Source organism: Nanorana parkeri, unplaced genomic scaffold (genome assembly GCF_000935625.1).
Source record: "Nanorana parkeri isolate BGI_ZX_2015 unplaced genomic scaffold, ASM93562v1 scaffold268, whole genome shotgun sequence".
NCBI lineage: Eukaryota > Metazoa > Chordata > Amphibia > Anura > Dicroglossidae > Nanorana > Nanorana parkeri.
In genome coordinates, this window is record NW_017306536.1 from 197,955 (window position 1) to 213,627 (window position 15,673).

The window sequence follows — 15,673 nt, forward strand, 5'->3', positions numbered from 1 at the left end:
TATATACACTGTATATATATATCTTAAATATGTTAAATATATTTGTAAACTGTGCCATGTGCAAACTATTAATAAGGTTAGTAATCCATTTGGGACTTCCCATTCATCACTCATGAAGACCAGCTGAAATTTCATATCAGGCAGTGAATGGCAGGGCAGCCAATGAAATGGCAGGGCATAGGGTAAATAACACTTTATTAAGCCTACAGACTCTCCTTTCTGCAGCTGAAACAATGCCATATTTCATGTGCTGAGAGGGGAGAAGTGTTTTCAACAGCAACAGCATTTATATTAATGTTTTAGGATGCAGAAACCTTGTGATTAAAGCATAGCTAAATCCAAGAACAGACATGTAATACTGTACATTGTAGCTAACCAATCATTAGAAGCTGTGCCTGCATTTGTTTCCTTTATTTAGGCTTTTGTTCCTTTACTTTTAGCTGGTGATCCTGCCAGTAACCTGTCCTTTCCTAGATTGACAATGCTCACTCACTCACAGTACTGTATTTATAAAGGAGCAGTGCTGTTACCCTAGGACTAGACTACACAATATTTCTACCTCTCCTTTTTTCATAAAATATGAGAAGGTGTTTTCTAGTCCACATAGATGAAACTGATAGTACAGCACTGGCAGAGGGCACAGGAAATGATCAGTTCACAAGGTTTCTGGCAGGATCAACAGATATTCTTTTCAAACAGATATAACAAATCAATTTTAATGGCATATTTAACAGATGAAAATGAGACAATAAGAAAAGTTCCATGTTTTCCATTCTTAGGGTTCACATACATTTAAAATTGAAAATTATATGTAACTACAGAAAAGGGAAGCACACAACAGTATAAAGCAGAACACTGATATAATCGAGAACTTATTGTACAGAAAAAGAGAGGGTTTTACAGGTAATAAATAGTAATTAAGCTGACCAAAAACTTTTTAATAGGGTATATATGTTATATTTAATATTTAAATCAAACATTTTTTATTTGTATTATTATTAGTATTATTATTATTATTATTGTTATTATTATTATTCCTGTTATTGGTATTATACATTTCACATTGTAGTTTCCGTAAAATCACTTGGCTTATCCTGTTTCTAAATATATTTTACTTGTCAACTAATTACATGTTCTTGATCCAAAGTCTGTGTAATTATATTCAGGAAGACACCGGCTTTTTATTGGCACCGTATATCAAAGGGGTGTCAGTGTTTTGGCAAGTAACATGATTGTCAACCCAGTCAGACTCTCCCAAAGGCTGTCTGGAAATTCCACCTTCATTAGATAATTGATGTCTCCATATAGAAACTTGCAGTGTCCCCCTCCCCTTTTCATTACACCATGCAGGAAACCCTGGCCAGAGGAATGGATTACATGGCACGTTGTACCTTTTTAATCTACTTTTTAATGAATTTACATTGTATTTATTACAGCCGATCGATAGCACAAGCACAAATTGGCTGGGATGGCACTGAGGCAGAGGTGATGATGGCCTTCTCACCCCAAAAGCTCACGATCTATAACTACATGACCTGGGTTCTTTTCCCTTGGCTTAATAGGAGTCAGCTTCAACCAGTAATATATGAGAAAATATAATTCTATGGGGTTAGTTTTACCTATTTCTTTTTATGTTTATATGTGTTTAACTGATGTTTTGTATTTGTTATTTTTTTACCATATGTATACTGACTTTGTTGGACAAATAAACAATGCATGACAAAGGTTTCCCAGAGAACACTGGATGAGCTAAATAGATAACACAGCACAAGCACTTCCCTTTGGGGCACATTGCCTCTTACTGAAGCCTTGGATGAGCCAACCAATAAATGAGGAGTCACTCAGTAAAGTCGATTTACTAAAGAAGTTAAGAATCTTCACGCCATAAATTTAGTGAAGATTCACTTCAATTTTCAATTTTCACTGGGTATTTAAAATGAACACAGCTATAATTTTTGGGGGAGGATTCACCTTTAAAACATCCCCATTTACTTGTGTATATATACACATCGGGTACACATTAGGTCACACCTAGAAAAAAAAAAAAGAATATTAGTTGCTGACACAATAATAAAAAAAAAAGCCTTTTAGTGTCAGTTCATAAGAGTAAAGTAGCTCTGTTGTATGATGGGGAAGGGCGGGGGACTCGGCATAGGAAACCAAGGACATATTACACAAAAATATAAGTTTTTTGTATGATAGACAAAGACTGTTATCCCTTTTTGAAAATGTGGTTTTTCGGTTTATAGCCCCTCCTTCATGTTACATTATTGATTATTTTATATCATATATCTCCTCAGCTGTTTTCTTGAATTACTTGATACCTATAGACTTGTATTACATTGAAGAACTGCCTATAATATGGCACAACCCTTCCTACTCTGAGGATAAGGTTGTGGGCAACACACAGAAGTGTCTAGTACACATATTATTTTGTAGTAGTGTCATTTGCTCCAATAAGGGGTACAGCAAAATGGATCTCCTTGTGTGCATTGTCTTTATACTGTACAGTACCGAAGAGTTTGTAGTGACCTAGGATATTACATAGACCCCTAACTCTCTGTTCGTTGTACATAAGGGATATATGAGACATATCTCTCCAAGGGTGTGTTTATGCCTCTTACAAATTATAGGTTGTGTGTATGGCACACAGCCATGTCCACAGTCTTTCCTTGTGTATATGAAACACAGGTCTAACTACTAACTATAGTACTTATTGCCTGCCTAGGTTAGCAGCACATTTGGGTATCTTGCTTTTATACGGCATATACAATCAAATGCAAGAGCAGACTTAAATTCTGTGTTGTTGAACTTTTAAAAAAAGGTCTATGAAGCAATGCCAGACTTAGACAACAAAAGAGCTATTTAAGCTTTTTAGTTTAATAGTGCATGTTTTTGACCAAGCAGAGTGCAGCACTATCATTTAAGAAAAGATTCTGAATGGCTAGGTTGTAGCAATGTTATCCATTGTTGGTCTGGACCTCCAAGCAGCCAAATTTGTGCATTGGCTGGAAGGCCAGTTGAAGAGCAGCCAATGGAAACCAAAGGAACTAATATTCTTGAATAGTCTAGTCTTACAGGCAAAAAGCACAATTGTCAGGTTGCCAGACAAGCTCAGTGATACCAAAATGTTGCCTGCTCTTGTGGTTGAGAAATTATAGGCTTTTATTCCATGGTGTGTACACTTCCTATGAGGAAGAACTGACACTTGAAATGCTATGGAACAGATACTGTTTGACTGTTTTTAAGGCATGTCTTTTATTCGAGAGATGAGGCTCTCTGTCCGACCCTTGGTTTGGAAGACTGCCTGTCTTATCTGGGTTTGTAAAGGCAAAAGAATGAAAGCACAAAGGCATTACCTTTTATGCATGGCTAGTGGAAAAAGACTTTGTTACCTGTGTAGTGATTATAGTACATGGCATAAGGATTCAGACCATTCTCTGTACTTCCATGAATAGGTTGTGTATATAAGACACCATCACAGTAGTCTGTGCAGTCCTAGCAAATCTGTGATTGTGTAATAAAAGACATCAGCTACTGTACATTCCAGGTTCTGTATATGAGATATAGTACTTAAACTATATTCCTTAGCTCACCCCTTCACTCTAATTGACATATCAATATGGATGTCACACCACTTCCTCAAACTCAGTATTTCAAAAACTGCGATCATAATATTTTCTCAAGGGGTGAAGGTACACTTGACCATACACATAGGTACACATGACCATAGACATGTGGTCCAGTAAGCATGAGCAGGGACACTACATATCCTTTACAGCACACTAAGTCAGTCTTATGGTACCTAGGAAGGATGCAGAGTGGGGAACACTCCTGGATCTGGTGATGCCACAATGTGTCTTGTCCCATGGTAACAGCACACTCACCTGTACTCCCTCTCTGTCCTCATCTTCTTACTCCTTGGAACCAGCAGCCCCCTCCAAGTGCCACCAAGCATATACATGTCCCAGGCTAAATACGGCCAGTTGTGTAGCCTGGGAAACAGGAGCAACACAGGTCTGCCACTTTTTTTTTTATCTATAAATCTATGTATGTTGCAAATATGATTAAATTCATGTACTGTAGACTGACTCACTACTAGGGATGAGCTCAAGTTTTGACCGAACCTGGTCTGAATGTGAGCTCATCCATACACAGATCCATACAAAGAAGCTACATGGGCCCCATCCAATCAGCTGCATGTTGGGGCATTATCCGCTCCGCATTTGACAATGAACAAAGGGGCAGAATGCGTGTGCTGATGTCATTTACCTTACATGGCCACATGGCCATATTAGGTAAATGTAACTGCACCTCGTCACTTTGCTTAGGTCAAACTGAGAACAAGGAATTCCCCATCTACAGCTGATTGGGCAACATGGAAGGAGCTTCCTTCTGTGTTTGGGAGGAGCTCCTTCCGGGTTGAGAGCTCGGGTTCAGACCAGGTTTTAGTCCAGACCTGAACTCATCCCTACTCACTACATCTGCTGGAATTTCTCCTGCTAGTTTGAGATAATCTCCCTGTGTTCTTGAGTTTAGCTTCATATTGAACGTACTACCTCCTGAACCTTTTAGTCCCCCTTTCCCTTTTTTCTCAGGAGTGTTCATATTTAGTTCCTGCAGTCTCTCCTGATATGTTTTATCTCTCAGATCTTTCTCTGTTTTTGTTGCTTATCTCTGGATTCATTCTATTTTATTATTATCTTTTGGTAAGTGAGGTCTCCAGAACTGGAGTATTCTAAATGAGGTCTAACTAAAGATCTATATAGGGAAATTAGGACCTCCATCTATATGTTGGTGATTATAGGGCCACTAGTGCTGCACCTCTAATTCTTTTTGCTTTCCCTTTTACATGCTCCAGCTGTTTTCTCATTTTGCAACAATCTGAAATAAGCAGTGTCCAACGCTATACTCCCAATATTGTACTCTATCAGAGGATTATTTTCCTTTAAGTGCATTATTTTGCATTAGAAATGTCGAATTGCAGATTTCACTGCTCTGACGAAACATCCATCAATGCCAAATCATGCTACATGTTACAAACAACTCCAGGAATAAAAACCCTTATGCACACCTTTGTGTCATCAGCAAATGAAAATACCCTGCCCACAAAACCTTCATATTTATCACTTACAAACTGATTAAATATAACAGCACCTACTATAGAGCCTTGTGGTATACCACTAATGACTGATCTCTGTTCCAAACTCCATTTACAACCACACTCTTATATCTATCCTATAGCCAACTGCAAATCTGCTGAATCACTCATGGGTTAGGTCCTAGCTTGTACAACTTTTTATGAGATCATTATGTGGAACTGTTTCAACTGCTTTACTGAATTTAAGATAATTGATGTCAACAGGACCACGGTGGTCCAATATATTTGTGATATAGTAAAAAAATTTAGTCAGATTAGTCTGACATGATCTGTGCTCAGTAAAGCCATATTGGCCATGCTGCAGAGGCTGCACCTGCATCAGCGGAAGCAGAACGCCATCTATGAGTACCTACCTGTGTGTTTATGGCACAAGGCAATCTCTGGAGAGCTAGGTTTCCTTTCATCGGGTCAATGACTTGTCATTCAGAGTAAGTACAGCATTTTGGCTGGGTTGAAGAGGCGACCCAAATGTTGAGCAGTGCATACTCCATGGCCTAAAAGACCGGGCATTTGAAGCACACAAAAGGAAGTAGAGGAGGACTTGTTGCTGTCTCAGGAGCAGCAGGATCCATTGCCACATAAGGCAAAGAAGAAATACTAGGAGGAGGCTTCAGGGAGGTTGTATTACCCTTCCCAAAGTTTTACACGGGTGGGTGAGATTGTTGAGGATGTTGTCTTCAGCGACACTGAAAACTCTGCTGCAAGAACTCCAGGAATCAGGTGATCAAAGAGAATAACCACTAGCGGGTGGCCACCCTATTAGATTCCCAATACAAGCACAAAATGGCTAATCTACTGCCAACATCCCAGAAGAGAGCACAAAATGTGGCACTTTGTGGAAGCACTGCATAAGAATCTCTTTGCCTCCTTCCCTGAAGGTGACATGATCCCCTCTAATGACCAAGATGCCCCCAATCCTCTGATCCTTGAATGTGGAAGCAGAAGTAGCAGTGGCTGCCTTAGAGACGCTTTTATCTTTGGCTATTATTTCTCAATTATTATACTGTAAATTTGTATTGCAGGATAAATCAAGGCTTTCCAATTTCTATCTGGTGGCCATTTATGTGCTTGTATACTGTCCTGGTGCTAGCCAGTTTCTACCAAACAAATACCTGAAGTTTATATTTTGAATATTTCAAAAATATTTAGGGATTTGGGGATGGGTGTGGGGTCAGGGAATGTGGTGTGGTGTGGTACTGAAAAAAAAGAAGCTCACAAACTGTATTATTAAACTGTTTGGGCTTTTTTAAATGAAGAACTACCTTGAAAAGCCCTTGAAAGCTGAAATGAATCAGATTGGGTTGCTTCTATGGCGGAACAGACGGGGGAGGGGGCGGGTACAGCTGGCTCTGCCTCTAGATAGGCAGAGCCAGCTGTCACTCACGCTGCTGGGTGGATCTCGACATCGATGTAGCTGTAGCTCGAGCTCGGGGTATACTGAGCTTAGGGTGACGGGAGGACGCTAGTTTGTGTCCTCCCGTTACCCTAAGGAGAACTATGGGGAAAAGCCCTGACCCCATAGTTCTCCTTTAAGCCAAGCTAAATGTAAAAGTTATAAAAATAAATTAGTTGTTTGAAATATGTGATGTCAGTATTTGGTGTTGCTGATACTGTCTGTAAAAATGGTACTGTTCTGTAAAACTACATACAGCTTAAAGGCATGTCCTCGGCAAGTAATTTAGAGGATTAGGGTTTTTTTTCTATGTTGTCTTTGAAGATGCATTAAAATGACTCTCTCCTTTTATGGTTTTTTTTATAATATATTTGTTAAATGCCCCCCATAACAGTACCCAGCTCTCCATGCCCAATTTTGACAATAGCTTGCCTATTAGCCTTAAAAATAACTAGAATTTTGTATCAAAGTTCGACCCCCATATACTTCGAAGGGATTCCCTGTTAAGTTCGGGTTTTGCAATTTTCAAACAGGATTCAATGAACCCCCTCCAATAATCAAACTGGCCAGATTCACCAATCTTTCTTTGTGGGCCCCGCCAGTAATGACTACTAGCCTTGCTTGGTTAAACAGGCATTGGGAAGACTGGACCCCAGCAGCTAGAAACCTGTGCTATCTGTTTATAGATAGTTGGCTTTAGGCATCTGCATCCTATGCAGTCACCTATGGGGGGCACTCACAGCTAGTTCATCACCCTTGCCACTGCTCATTAAAGTTAATTGTTACAGATACTGTAGACATGTATCTAGAAATGTCCTATAGTTTTATAATAAGGCATCTGCCCCCTTGTATTCCTTCCCCTTAAAATACTTTCCACATTTTTTACATTTGAAATATCTACCGTAACACATCTGCAGCATGTACTGTCTATAGCAGGAGTAATGTAAAAGTGTGATAGAAATTAAGCAAGATTCCCCATCACTTCCTGTTGATTTTGACACTTCTCAAATAAATAGGAAGTAGCTGGTGGTTTGTTGGAATTTAGTTTTAAGGTCTGCCTTGTGTGGGACAACAGGAACTAGAGACAGCAGCCTGTGCTGCTTTAATATTATTAGGATTACATAGGTGGCAGGGAATCCCAGATAGAATCCCAGATAGGATTGTGTACTGCCATTTACGTGCAAGTGAATAGTCTACATAAGAACCCAGCTAGAAGTCTGTGTTGTTCTAGAACTTGCACAAAACAGGGCCTCAGTTGGAGGTGTCCTTCCTGTGTAGGATATATGTAGTGGACATAGGACCTCAGGTAGATGTTTGCAGTACATTTCTTAGGTTCTGTACAAGGGAAAAGGGACATTATCTGGCATTTTGTCTTTAAGTCCCTATAGTATATAGGGGTTATACAGGATTCCAGGTGGAAGTATATAGGGTACATATGTATATAGGGTAATTGGGACCCCAGGTGGATATATGTGCAGCTCTTCCTTACTGGTATATACATAACTGAACGCAGCACTCATAACTAGAAATCTAGACTGACCTTTTCCCTCCATGATGTATAGGATAAAGGGCATAGAATTTAACGTATAATGCTATACTCATTTTCTGCTATAGTTATATGTATAGCAATAGCAACAGTAAATCCAAATTAGAAGTTTATATTGACCTTCCTAGGAGGTATTAAAAGGCTGAGAACCAGGACCACATCTAGAAGACATAACTGTTTTCCATTCGAGCTGTTGATGAGGGTGGGACATTGCACTTGAAGACTCAACTCCCTACGCTATGTAAGTGAGACATAGGATTTCACTTAGCAATCAGTGTTCTTCCATAGGTTTGAGGAAGGACCACAGGATCCCAACTAGATGTTTGGAGTGCTCTTTTTAGGCTGTGTATTTAAGGCTTTCACCTAGCAAAAAAACGGGATAGGACCTTACTATAGGATTCTATCGCCTTCTTAGTCTGTGTATGTGGGACCCAGAATTTTACATATAACAATCAGCGTTTCCCTTCTTTTATAGATTTTATATAGGAGACAAAGGCCCCTAACTAGAAGTCTGCAGTGCCCTTATAGGGCTGTATATGTGAGACATAGGCTCTCGCCTAGCAATACAGATGGGATGGACCTTTGGCCACAGTTAGAAGACTCCTTCCTAGGCTGTGCAGTATATGTAGGACCTAGGATTTCACAGTGTCTCCTTTCTCCTACAGATTGTATACATTGCATGTAAGACCCCCAACTAGGACCTTTATACTGTCCATTTTCATCCTGTGTATACTGAACATATACCTTATGCCCTTATACTGTAAAGAAGACATGTGACTCCAGCTAGACATCTGTACGGCACCTTTCATGCTGTGTATTGTGGACATACACCTTCTGTCCTTATTTTACCCTATAGGTTTTGTGAATGAGACACAGGGCACTAAGTAGATGTTTTTGCTGTCCCTTTCATACTGGATATACACCTACTGCCCCTATTGGGAGTTTAAAGGGCACACATGACTCCAAATAGACATCTTTATGACCATTTTAATGCAATGTATAGTGGATACACACCTTCTGGCCTAATTGGTTGCGTGCAGGGGATACGGGAAGCTAAGTTGACCTCTATACTGTGCATTTTCATGCGGTGTATACTAAACATATACCTTTTGCCCTTATACTGTGAAGAAGACATGTGACCCCCACCTAGACATCTGTACTGCCCCTGTCATGCTGTGTATAGTGGACATACACCTTCTGTCCTTCCTTCACCCTATAGATTTTGTGAATGAGACACAGGACTCTAAGTAGATGTCTTTGCTGTCCCTTTACATACCGAATAAACACCTACTGCCCCTATAGGGACTTTCAAGGGGACACATGACTCCAAATAGACATCTGTACTACGTCTTACATGATGTGTATAATGGACATGCAACTTCTGTCCTTCCTTCACCTGATAGGTTGTGTTATTGGGATACAGGACACTAGGTAGAAGTCTTTGCTGTCCCTTTTCATGCTGGATATACACCTAGTACTGCCCCTATAGGGAGCTTGAAGCGGGCACATGACTCCAAATTGACATCAGTACTTTATGTTGTGTGGACAAAGAGCTTATGTCCCCAATGTAGAGGGGACATAGGAGCCCAAGCTGGAGTATGCAGTGTCCTTTCTAGCAAGGCCGTGTACGGGACAGAACATAGAAGCCCAGCTAGAAGTCAGACTTTAGCGCTAGCATAAGCCATGAGGATTCTCTGTGAGCGAGATAAAACAAGCAGATTGCGATAAAAGCAGAAACAAGCCGCCTCGCACAGCCTTCCCGAATCCGAGCCTTGTACGTCTTATTATCAAGTTAATTAAAGGCAGCATCTGACAATGTCACTCGGCTGCAGAAAAAGGGATTTAAATGCAGTGTCTCTCAGGACTTGATGTCAAGGGCTGCTTTTCATTGAGCTGCTGCGAGTCTGTTTGCTTGAAACAGCACTCAGGATTCAAGGGGGTGCATTTAAAGAAAGAGAAGAAAAAAAAACCCCAATTGACAAGGAGGCAATTATTAAATTTTGATGTTCAAAAAATAACAATAAAAGGGAGAATAAAACGACTTGCCTGACTTGTGTTTAGATTGAAAGGCACAGAAAGAGATACGAGGAGCCTGTGGCTCCATCAAAGGCTCTTTCTCCTTTAAAGGCGGCTCTCAAAAAAACATTTAAGAGATCTTATATGAAAGCTTCTTGGTACATTCAAACAGAGTCGATTTAAAAAAATGTACACATTGAAATGCAGCAAGGCAGTTGCTATGTGGACTCGAGGTCAAGTGAGGGACGGATTATATGCTTCTTCATAATAATATTAATTAAACAATTTGCATGCTAATAAGGTAACAATTATCGAGGCTTCTGTTGAAAGATTCAGGTTATTACAACACGCCAATCTGGGTGCAAGGGGTCAGGGAGTGAGAGGCGAGAGAAATTTCAACTCAAATTAACATTCTGTCAGCTTGAGAAAATGGGATAAATAAAGTCGAATTAATTTCTTTATAATAAAGAGAGAGAGAGAGGGAGATTGAGAGAAAAAGTCCTGTTTCTTTTTTTTTTTTCTCTGAAGCTTGATTACCATTCTGTATTCAGGCACACGTTCCTTCTTGCATTCCTCTCCTGAAAAGTCCAACAGAAAATGAGGCATTTATTGCCACAGGCAAAATGCGGTCCAAAGGACACAGTTTACATTTAGTATTTATTGAGAAAGAAATTAAATTATGGTGAAAACTGAGGCCCTTGGCCCCTGACCTGAAAATTAATACCAACACCGTTTCTTTAGCTCTGGCTTTGTAATAAACTCCGGTTTTTGTATCTAAACCCCAAAGCCTAGGCAATAATGCCTCTCTAAAATCCATAGCCCATATAGGAAATGGCCTATTCAATTAACTATGGGGCTGGTTTACTAAAGGAATACTTTGTAGAAAAACAATCCCTCGGATTTCATACCCTATTTATGACTTATTTTAACATTTTATTCACTTATATTCTCCCTTGTGTTAAGGTTGATACAATATTTTCTTTGTCACAAGTATGCTTTTTGAATATATGTGTGTCAAATCAAGTCTAATGTGATAATGCCCATGCAGAAAGAGTTTGCTCTATTTTATTACCGAACTTTAAGTCAGCCAGCGTCCTAAAATAGAAATAAAATGCAATCTGAGCCCATTTTCAGTGTATTAAGAAGAGCAGGTAAACTCCTTCTATATTATTTATTATCTGCATTATTCCAGTGCAGTGCAATCTCCCTATCCTCTTCTGGGTCATCTATTTTCTGGTTATCTAGTGATAAGAGGGAAATCTGGTGGAATATCTAAGCCTGCCAATAAAGCCCATCTCCCTGGATACACAAAACAGTGGGGTACATTTTAGGCTGAGCCTAAAAAGAAAGATTCGGACCTCTTATCCTCTTTCCAATGTAATTGAAATATTTACACTTCTGTGCCTTTTTTCAAGTCTGGAAATGAAAAATAAGAATGATGGGCTTTTTTAAAATATATATATATATATATATATAAACCTATACTCCGTTCCCTTCTGAGCGTGGTTAAAAAAAAGTATTTTGATCTCTGACAAATGCAGCCAATTTAATGGACTCTCTCCCCATTACAGATAAATAAATCACAATTCATTAAAGACAAAAGTTAAAGGGTATTGAAATCTGTCAATGTCGCTTGTTATTCGCAGGAAAACCTCATATGCCTTTCCACATCCATGAAACAGAACCTGAACACTGAACAGAGCTTGGAATTGAACAGCACAGCTCCTTTAATATGTGAATTGGTAAAAGTAGTGAGTTCACCTATCTATTAATAAAATAAAAGCTGGCGTTCAGTGGAGTGGGTCTTATCTAGTGAGGTCGACATCAACTGGAAGATTAATATTTTTATTAGGGGTGTTTTTTTTTTTTAAAAGATTTGTTTGTTAGCCCAAGTTGCTAAAAAAAAAAGAAAAAGAAAGTTGAAGTTTGAATGCAATGAGTATGTTTGTGAAGTATCACTAGTACTAGTTTGACAATAAACATTAGAATTTAACAGTAATTCAACTGGACATTACAGGACAAGTCCACTTTCATGTAGCGGAGTACTACCAGCTATACCATGACCTGGATAAATTAGACTCTTCATAAACAACTATAGGGGTTAACAGTATAACATTTCAGCTGAGCAAATAGATGTATAAATATACTTAAAATAAAAAGCAAAATAAAAAAGGATATATATTAATTAATAAATAAACTCCAGGTGAAACACCATCCAATAGGTGAGACCTTTACATAACTGTAATACATAAGATCTTTAAATACTGTATTGAGAGTAGCAGGAAAAAAAACTTCAGCATTGGCTTTGAGTAGACGAGAAGCCTTGTAGTTTTAAATTCAATGTGACAGCTTTGGAAAGCAGGGATGATGAATACGCCTATTATTAGATCAGTCTATTTGCCGCTCAATGTCTCTCTGTAATTGGAGCAACATCACTTTAAAGGTTCAGAGAGTAGAAGCATTTCTGGTGAAAAATCCCTACAACAAGCCTGCGAATGTTTAAAGTGAAATCTATTAGTGCTTAGGAAGAGGGAGGAGGAGGGGGGAGGCTCTCCCTAGCCTGTGTGTGTAGTATTTAGCTGGGTATCAATCAGATGCATTAAGTTCTTCTCTATCCCTTCCTCTCCTGGCATCCCCCTCCCCCTTGTTGTGATGTAGTTCTTATCTCAGCCCCCCTTGTCTTGTTGTGACAGCCCTGATATTGTTTATTGAGGTGGATGTCAGGTATAATTAGCAATCGATATGGAAAATGGTTCTTGCAAGCCACGTCTCTGACGTCACGGCCGATTAAGGTTTCTTATTGGTCCCAAATTCCCCAAGCCTGAGCTAATTATTGGAAGCTTGATGTTGATAAAGTAAAGCTCATCCTGGGCTTGTAGCATGTCCCCTCCTCACTGGTCACCGCCACTGCATGCTTACTAAGGTCCCAGCAGCAGCAGCAGCCCTTCAGCTGTGGCACCTCTATCCAGGGAGATGATGGACAGTAGGATTCTAGAGCATCCTCATGCCCAGTTTGGAGGCTCCATGAGTGGGATGGTAGGCTTCCCCTACCCTCTGGGCCACCACCATGTGTACGAGCTAGCCAGCCACCAGCTCCAGTCTGCATCCGCCGTCCCCTTCTCTATAGACGGATTACTGAACGGCTCCTGCACTGCCTCTGTGGTCAATCCGAACTCCTTGATCCCCTCTGGATGTGTCATGAATGGAGACAATCAGCAGTATAAGCTGTCAGGTAAGGAATTCTGGGCTTACTATGTATTTACTATTGCTTAGATCATCCTGGCGAACGCTGAACGCCAGATATACACTATAATATAATACCCCCTCTACATGGAGTTCAGGGCTTCAGATGTGCAATTTATAATATATATATTTGTATGCATAGCAAAAATGTTGTTTAGATACATGCAGTATATATTCTGTATAGCCTAGCCGTGCTTTAGACATACAATAAATAAAATAAACGTATTTATTAAATGTATATATACCCGATGGGGCTCTAGATAGGGAATAGATACTAATAACAATTCCATACTTTTACAGAGCCTGATATAACCCAAGGTGCTCTAGTGTAAGGTTATATTACATTATACCCACGTGTAAACTGTTCCTATATAACAAAAAGCTGATGTGGATAGAAGATTTCATCATATAGATGAATGCATATATATCTGTAGCGTTCATTTAACCCAGAGGAAGTCTGAATATGTTTATAATAACACACCTGTTTATATTATGTCCATGTAATCCAGTGTGGGACATATAAAATGTAATGTTAATACAAATAACTATATAATGCCATGCAAATAGAACAAATATAATATTTAAAAACAGAGCAATGCTCGGTGCATTAAATAGTTGGGCAAGTATAGGTACAAATGTATTTAATTAGTTTCTCCATAACAAGGAGCTAGAGGTTACCAATATGCAATGATTCTCCACTTGATATCATGCAAAGGATCTGGGTTCTTCTATATACATAACCTATAGGATAACCCAGCAGCTGGTGACCCCCCAGAATGAAAACATTGCAAGCACAACCGTACAGAAGCTGCTGTCACTGGCAATGGAGCCTTTATCATAAGCCATGAACGTTCATTCACACCCCACTTGTAGAAATCCCCTCAAACAAATGGGAGAGAGCAGTGGAATGACGTTTTATGGGGTGCTTGGCATCACAAAATGCTCCACACACGTGTACAGCACAGCAAAGCCGGCGAGGTGTCAGAAAGCAAACAACTTCAGCATTGCAAATATCCAAGAGCCTGCATTGTGTTCCGGAAAACAAGACAGGGATTTCTGCTTCTAGAATGGTTGTAAACATTCACCTTTTCTTAGATGTTATTTTCCTGCACAGCATGTCATGGCAGTTTCACGTAGACACAGATTATAAGAAAATAATAGAATTGATCCTTTAGAAAGCGTTGGTAGCATTGTTTCAAAATATTGTAACATTTTTTTTGTTTGTTTAGAGATAGAAACAAACCCAATAGTTATATTTATAATTATATTTAAAATATTCGTTGATTTATTACTGTTTCTTGCTACTTAGTAACCCATGTAGGTGATGCTAATGTTGATTTGTCTAAGCAGTATCTGATAGTCCCTCAGAGAGGTCCTATGAGGTGAAAAGGAAGCTGGGGTAGCTAGATAAGTCTACCAGGAAGACAGGATGATTCTGAAGCCGTGGGAATCAGATACAAACTAGGATGGAAAGGCGTTGGGACTGCAGGGGGTCACTTTCTCTCCTGTTTTCCAAATCCACTTCCCAAACGTGGGAATGGGCCATAAAATAGCTTTGATCAGTGGCACAAGGACCTTCTAATGGATAGTCCTATTTGTTTATTTTGAAGTGTGTGTAAATATAATTACAGCAGGTGATGTTTCTGATAAGCTGATTGAGATGTGTTCCTTTTTTTTTAAATTTAGATTCTTGTGACCCAGACAAGGAAAGCCCAGGGTGTAAGAGAAGGAGAACCAGGACCAATTTTACTGGATGGCAGCTGGAGGAGCTGGAAAAAGCCTTCAATGAAAGCCACTACCCTGATGTCTTCATGCGAGAAGCTCTGGCCTTGAGGTTGGACCTGGTGGAGTCCAGAGTACAGGTAAAGCCGTTTCTTACTTCTCCTCTTTCTACAAAATGTCACCCCCACCTCCAAGTCCCACGAATATTCGCACTCTCCTCTCACTAATCCCCGATCCGTCGCTTTAATGGCGTTTTAATTAGGCGCATTTTGCTTGCAGTGGCATCTTTATTTGCATATCCATATCCCCTTTGTGTAATGTGCTTCAAATGAAGCCACAGATACCATCTACAATGTCTTACAGATGTCTTGCGTGTGAATTATTACATCTAATGAATTATGTATACATCTACATGTTTATGGAAAACACGGGGCCTTAAAAATGATCGTGGAGCAGAGATATTAATAGAGGCGAAATGGGTAGCATTGTTCCATTTAAAACACAGACAATCAATAAAAATTAAAATCAACATAACAATAAATAAAACTTTTTTTTTTTACTTTTGTCTGGGGCTACTTTGATTTTTTTTGTA

General features: G+C 39.4%; 1 protein-coding gene across 1 annotated transcript in view; it reads left to right on the forward strand.

Moving 5' to 3' along the window:
• Positions 1–12,821: 12,821 nt before the first annotated feature.
• UNCX (UNC homeobox) overlaps positions 12,822–15,673 on the forward strand; it is a 5,491-nt gene continuing 2,639 nt past the window's right edge. Inside the window, exons 1-2 of the mRNA XM_018557108.1 lie at positions 12,822–13,348; positions 15,046–15,221. Of these exons, the coding sequence (XP_018412610.1) occupies positions 13,090–13,348; positions 15,046–15,221 (435 nt within the window). The 5' untranslated portion in view covers positions 12,822–13,089. The remainder of the gene's footprint in view (positions 13,349–15,045; positions 15,222–15,673) is intronic.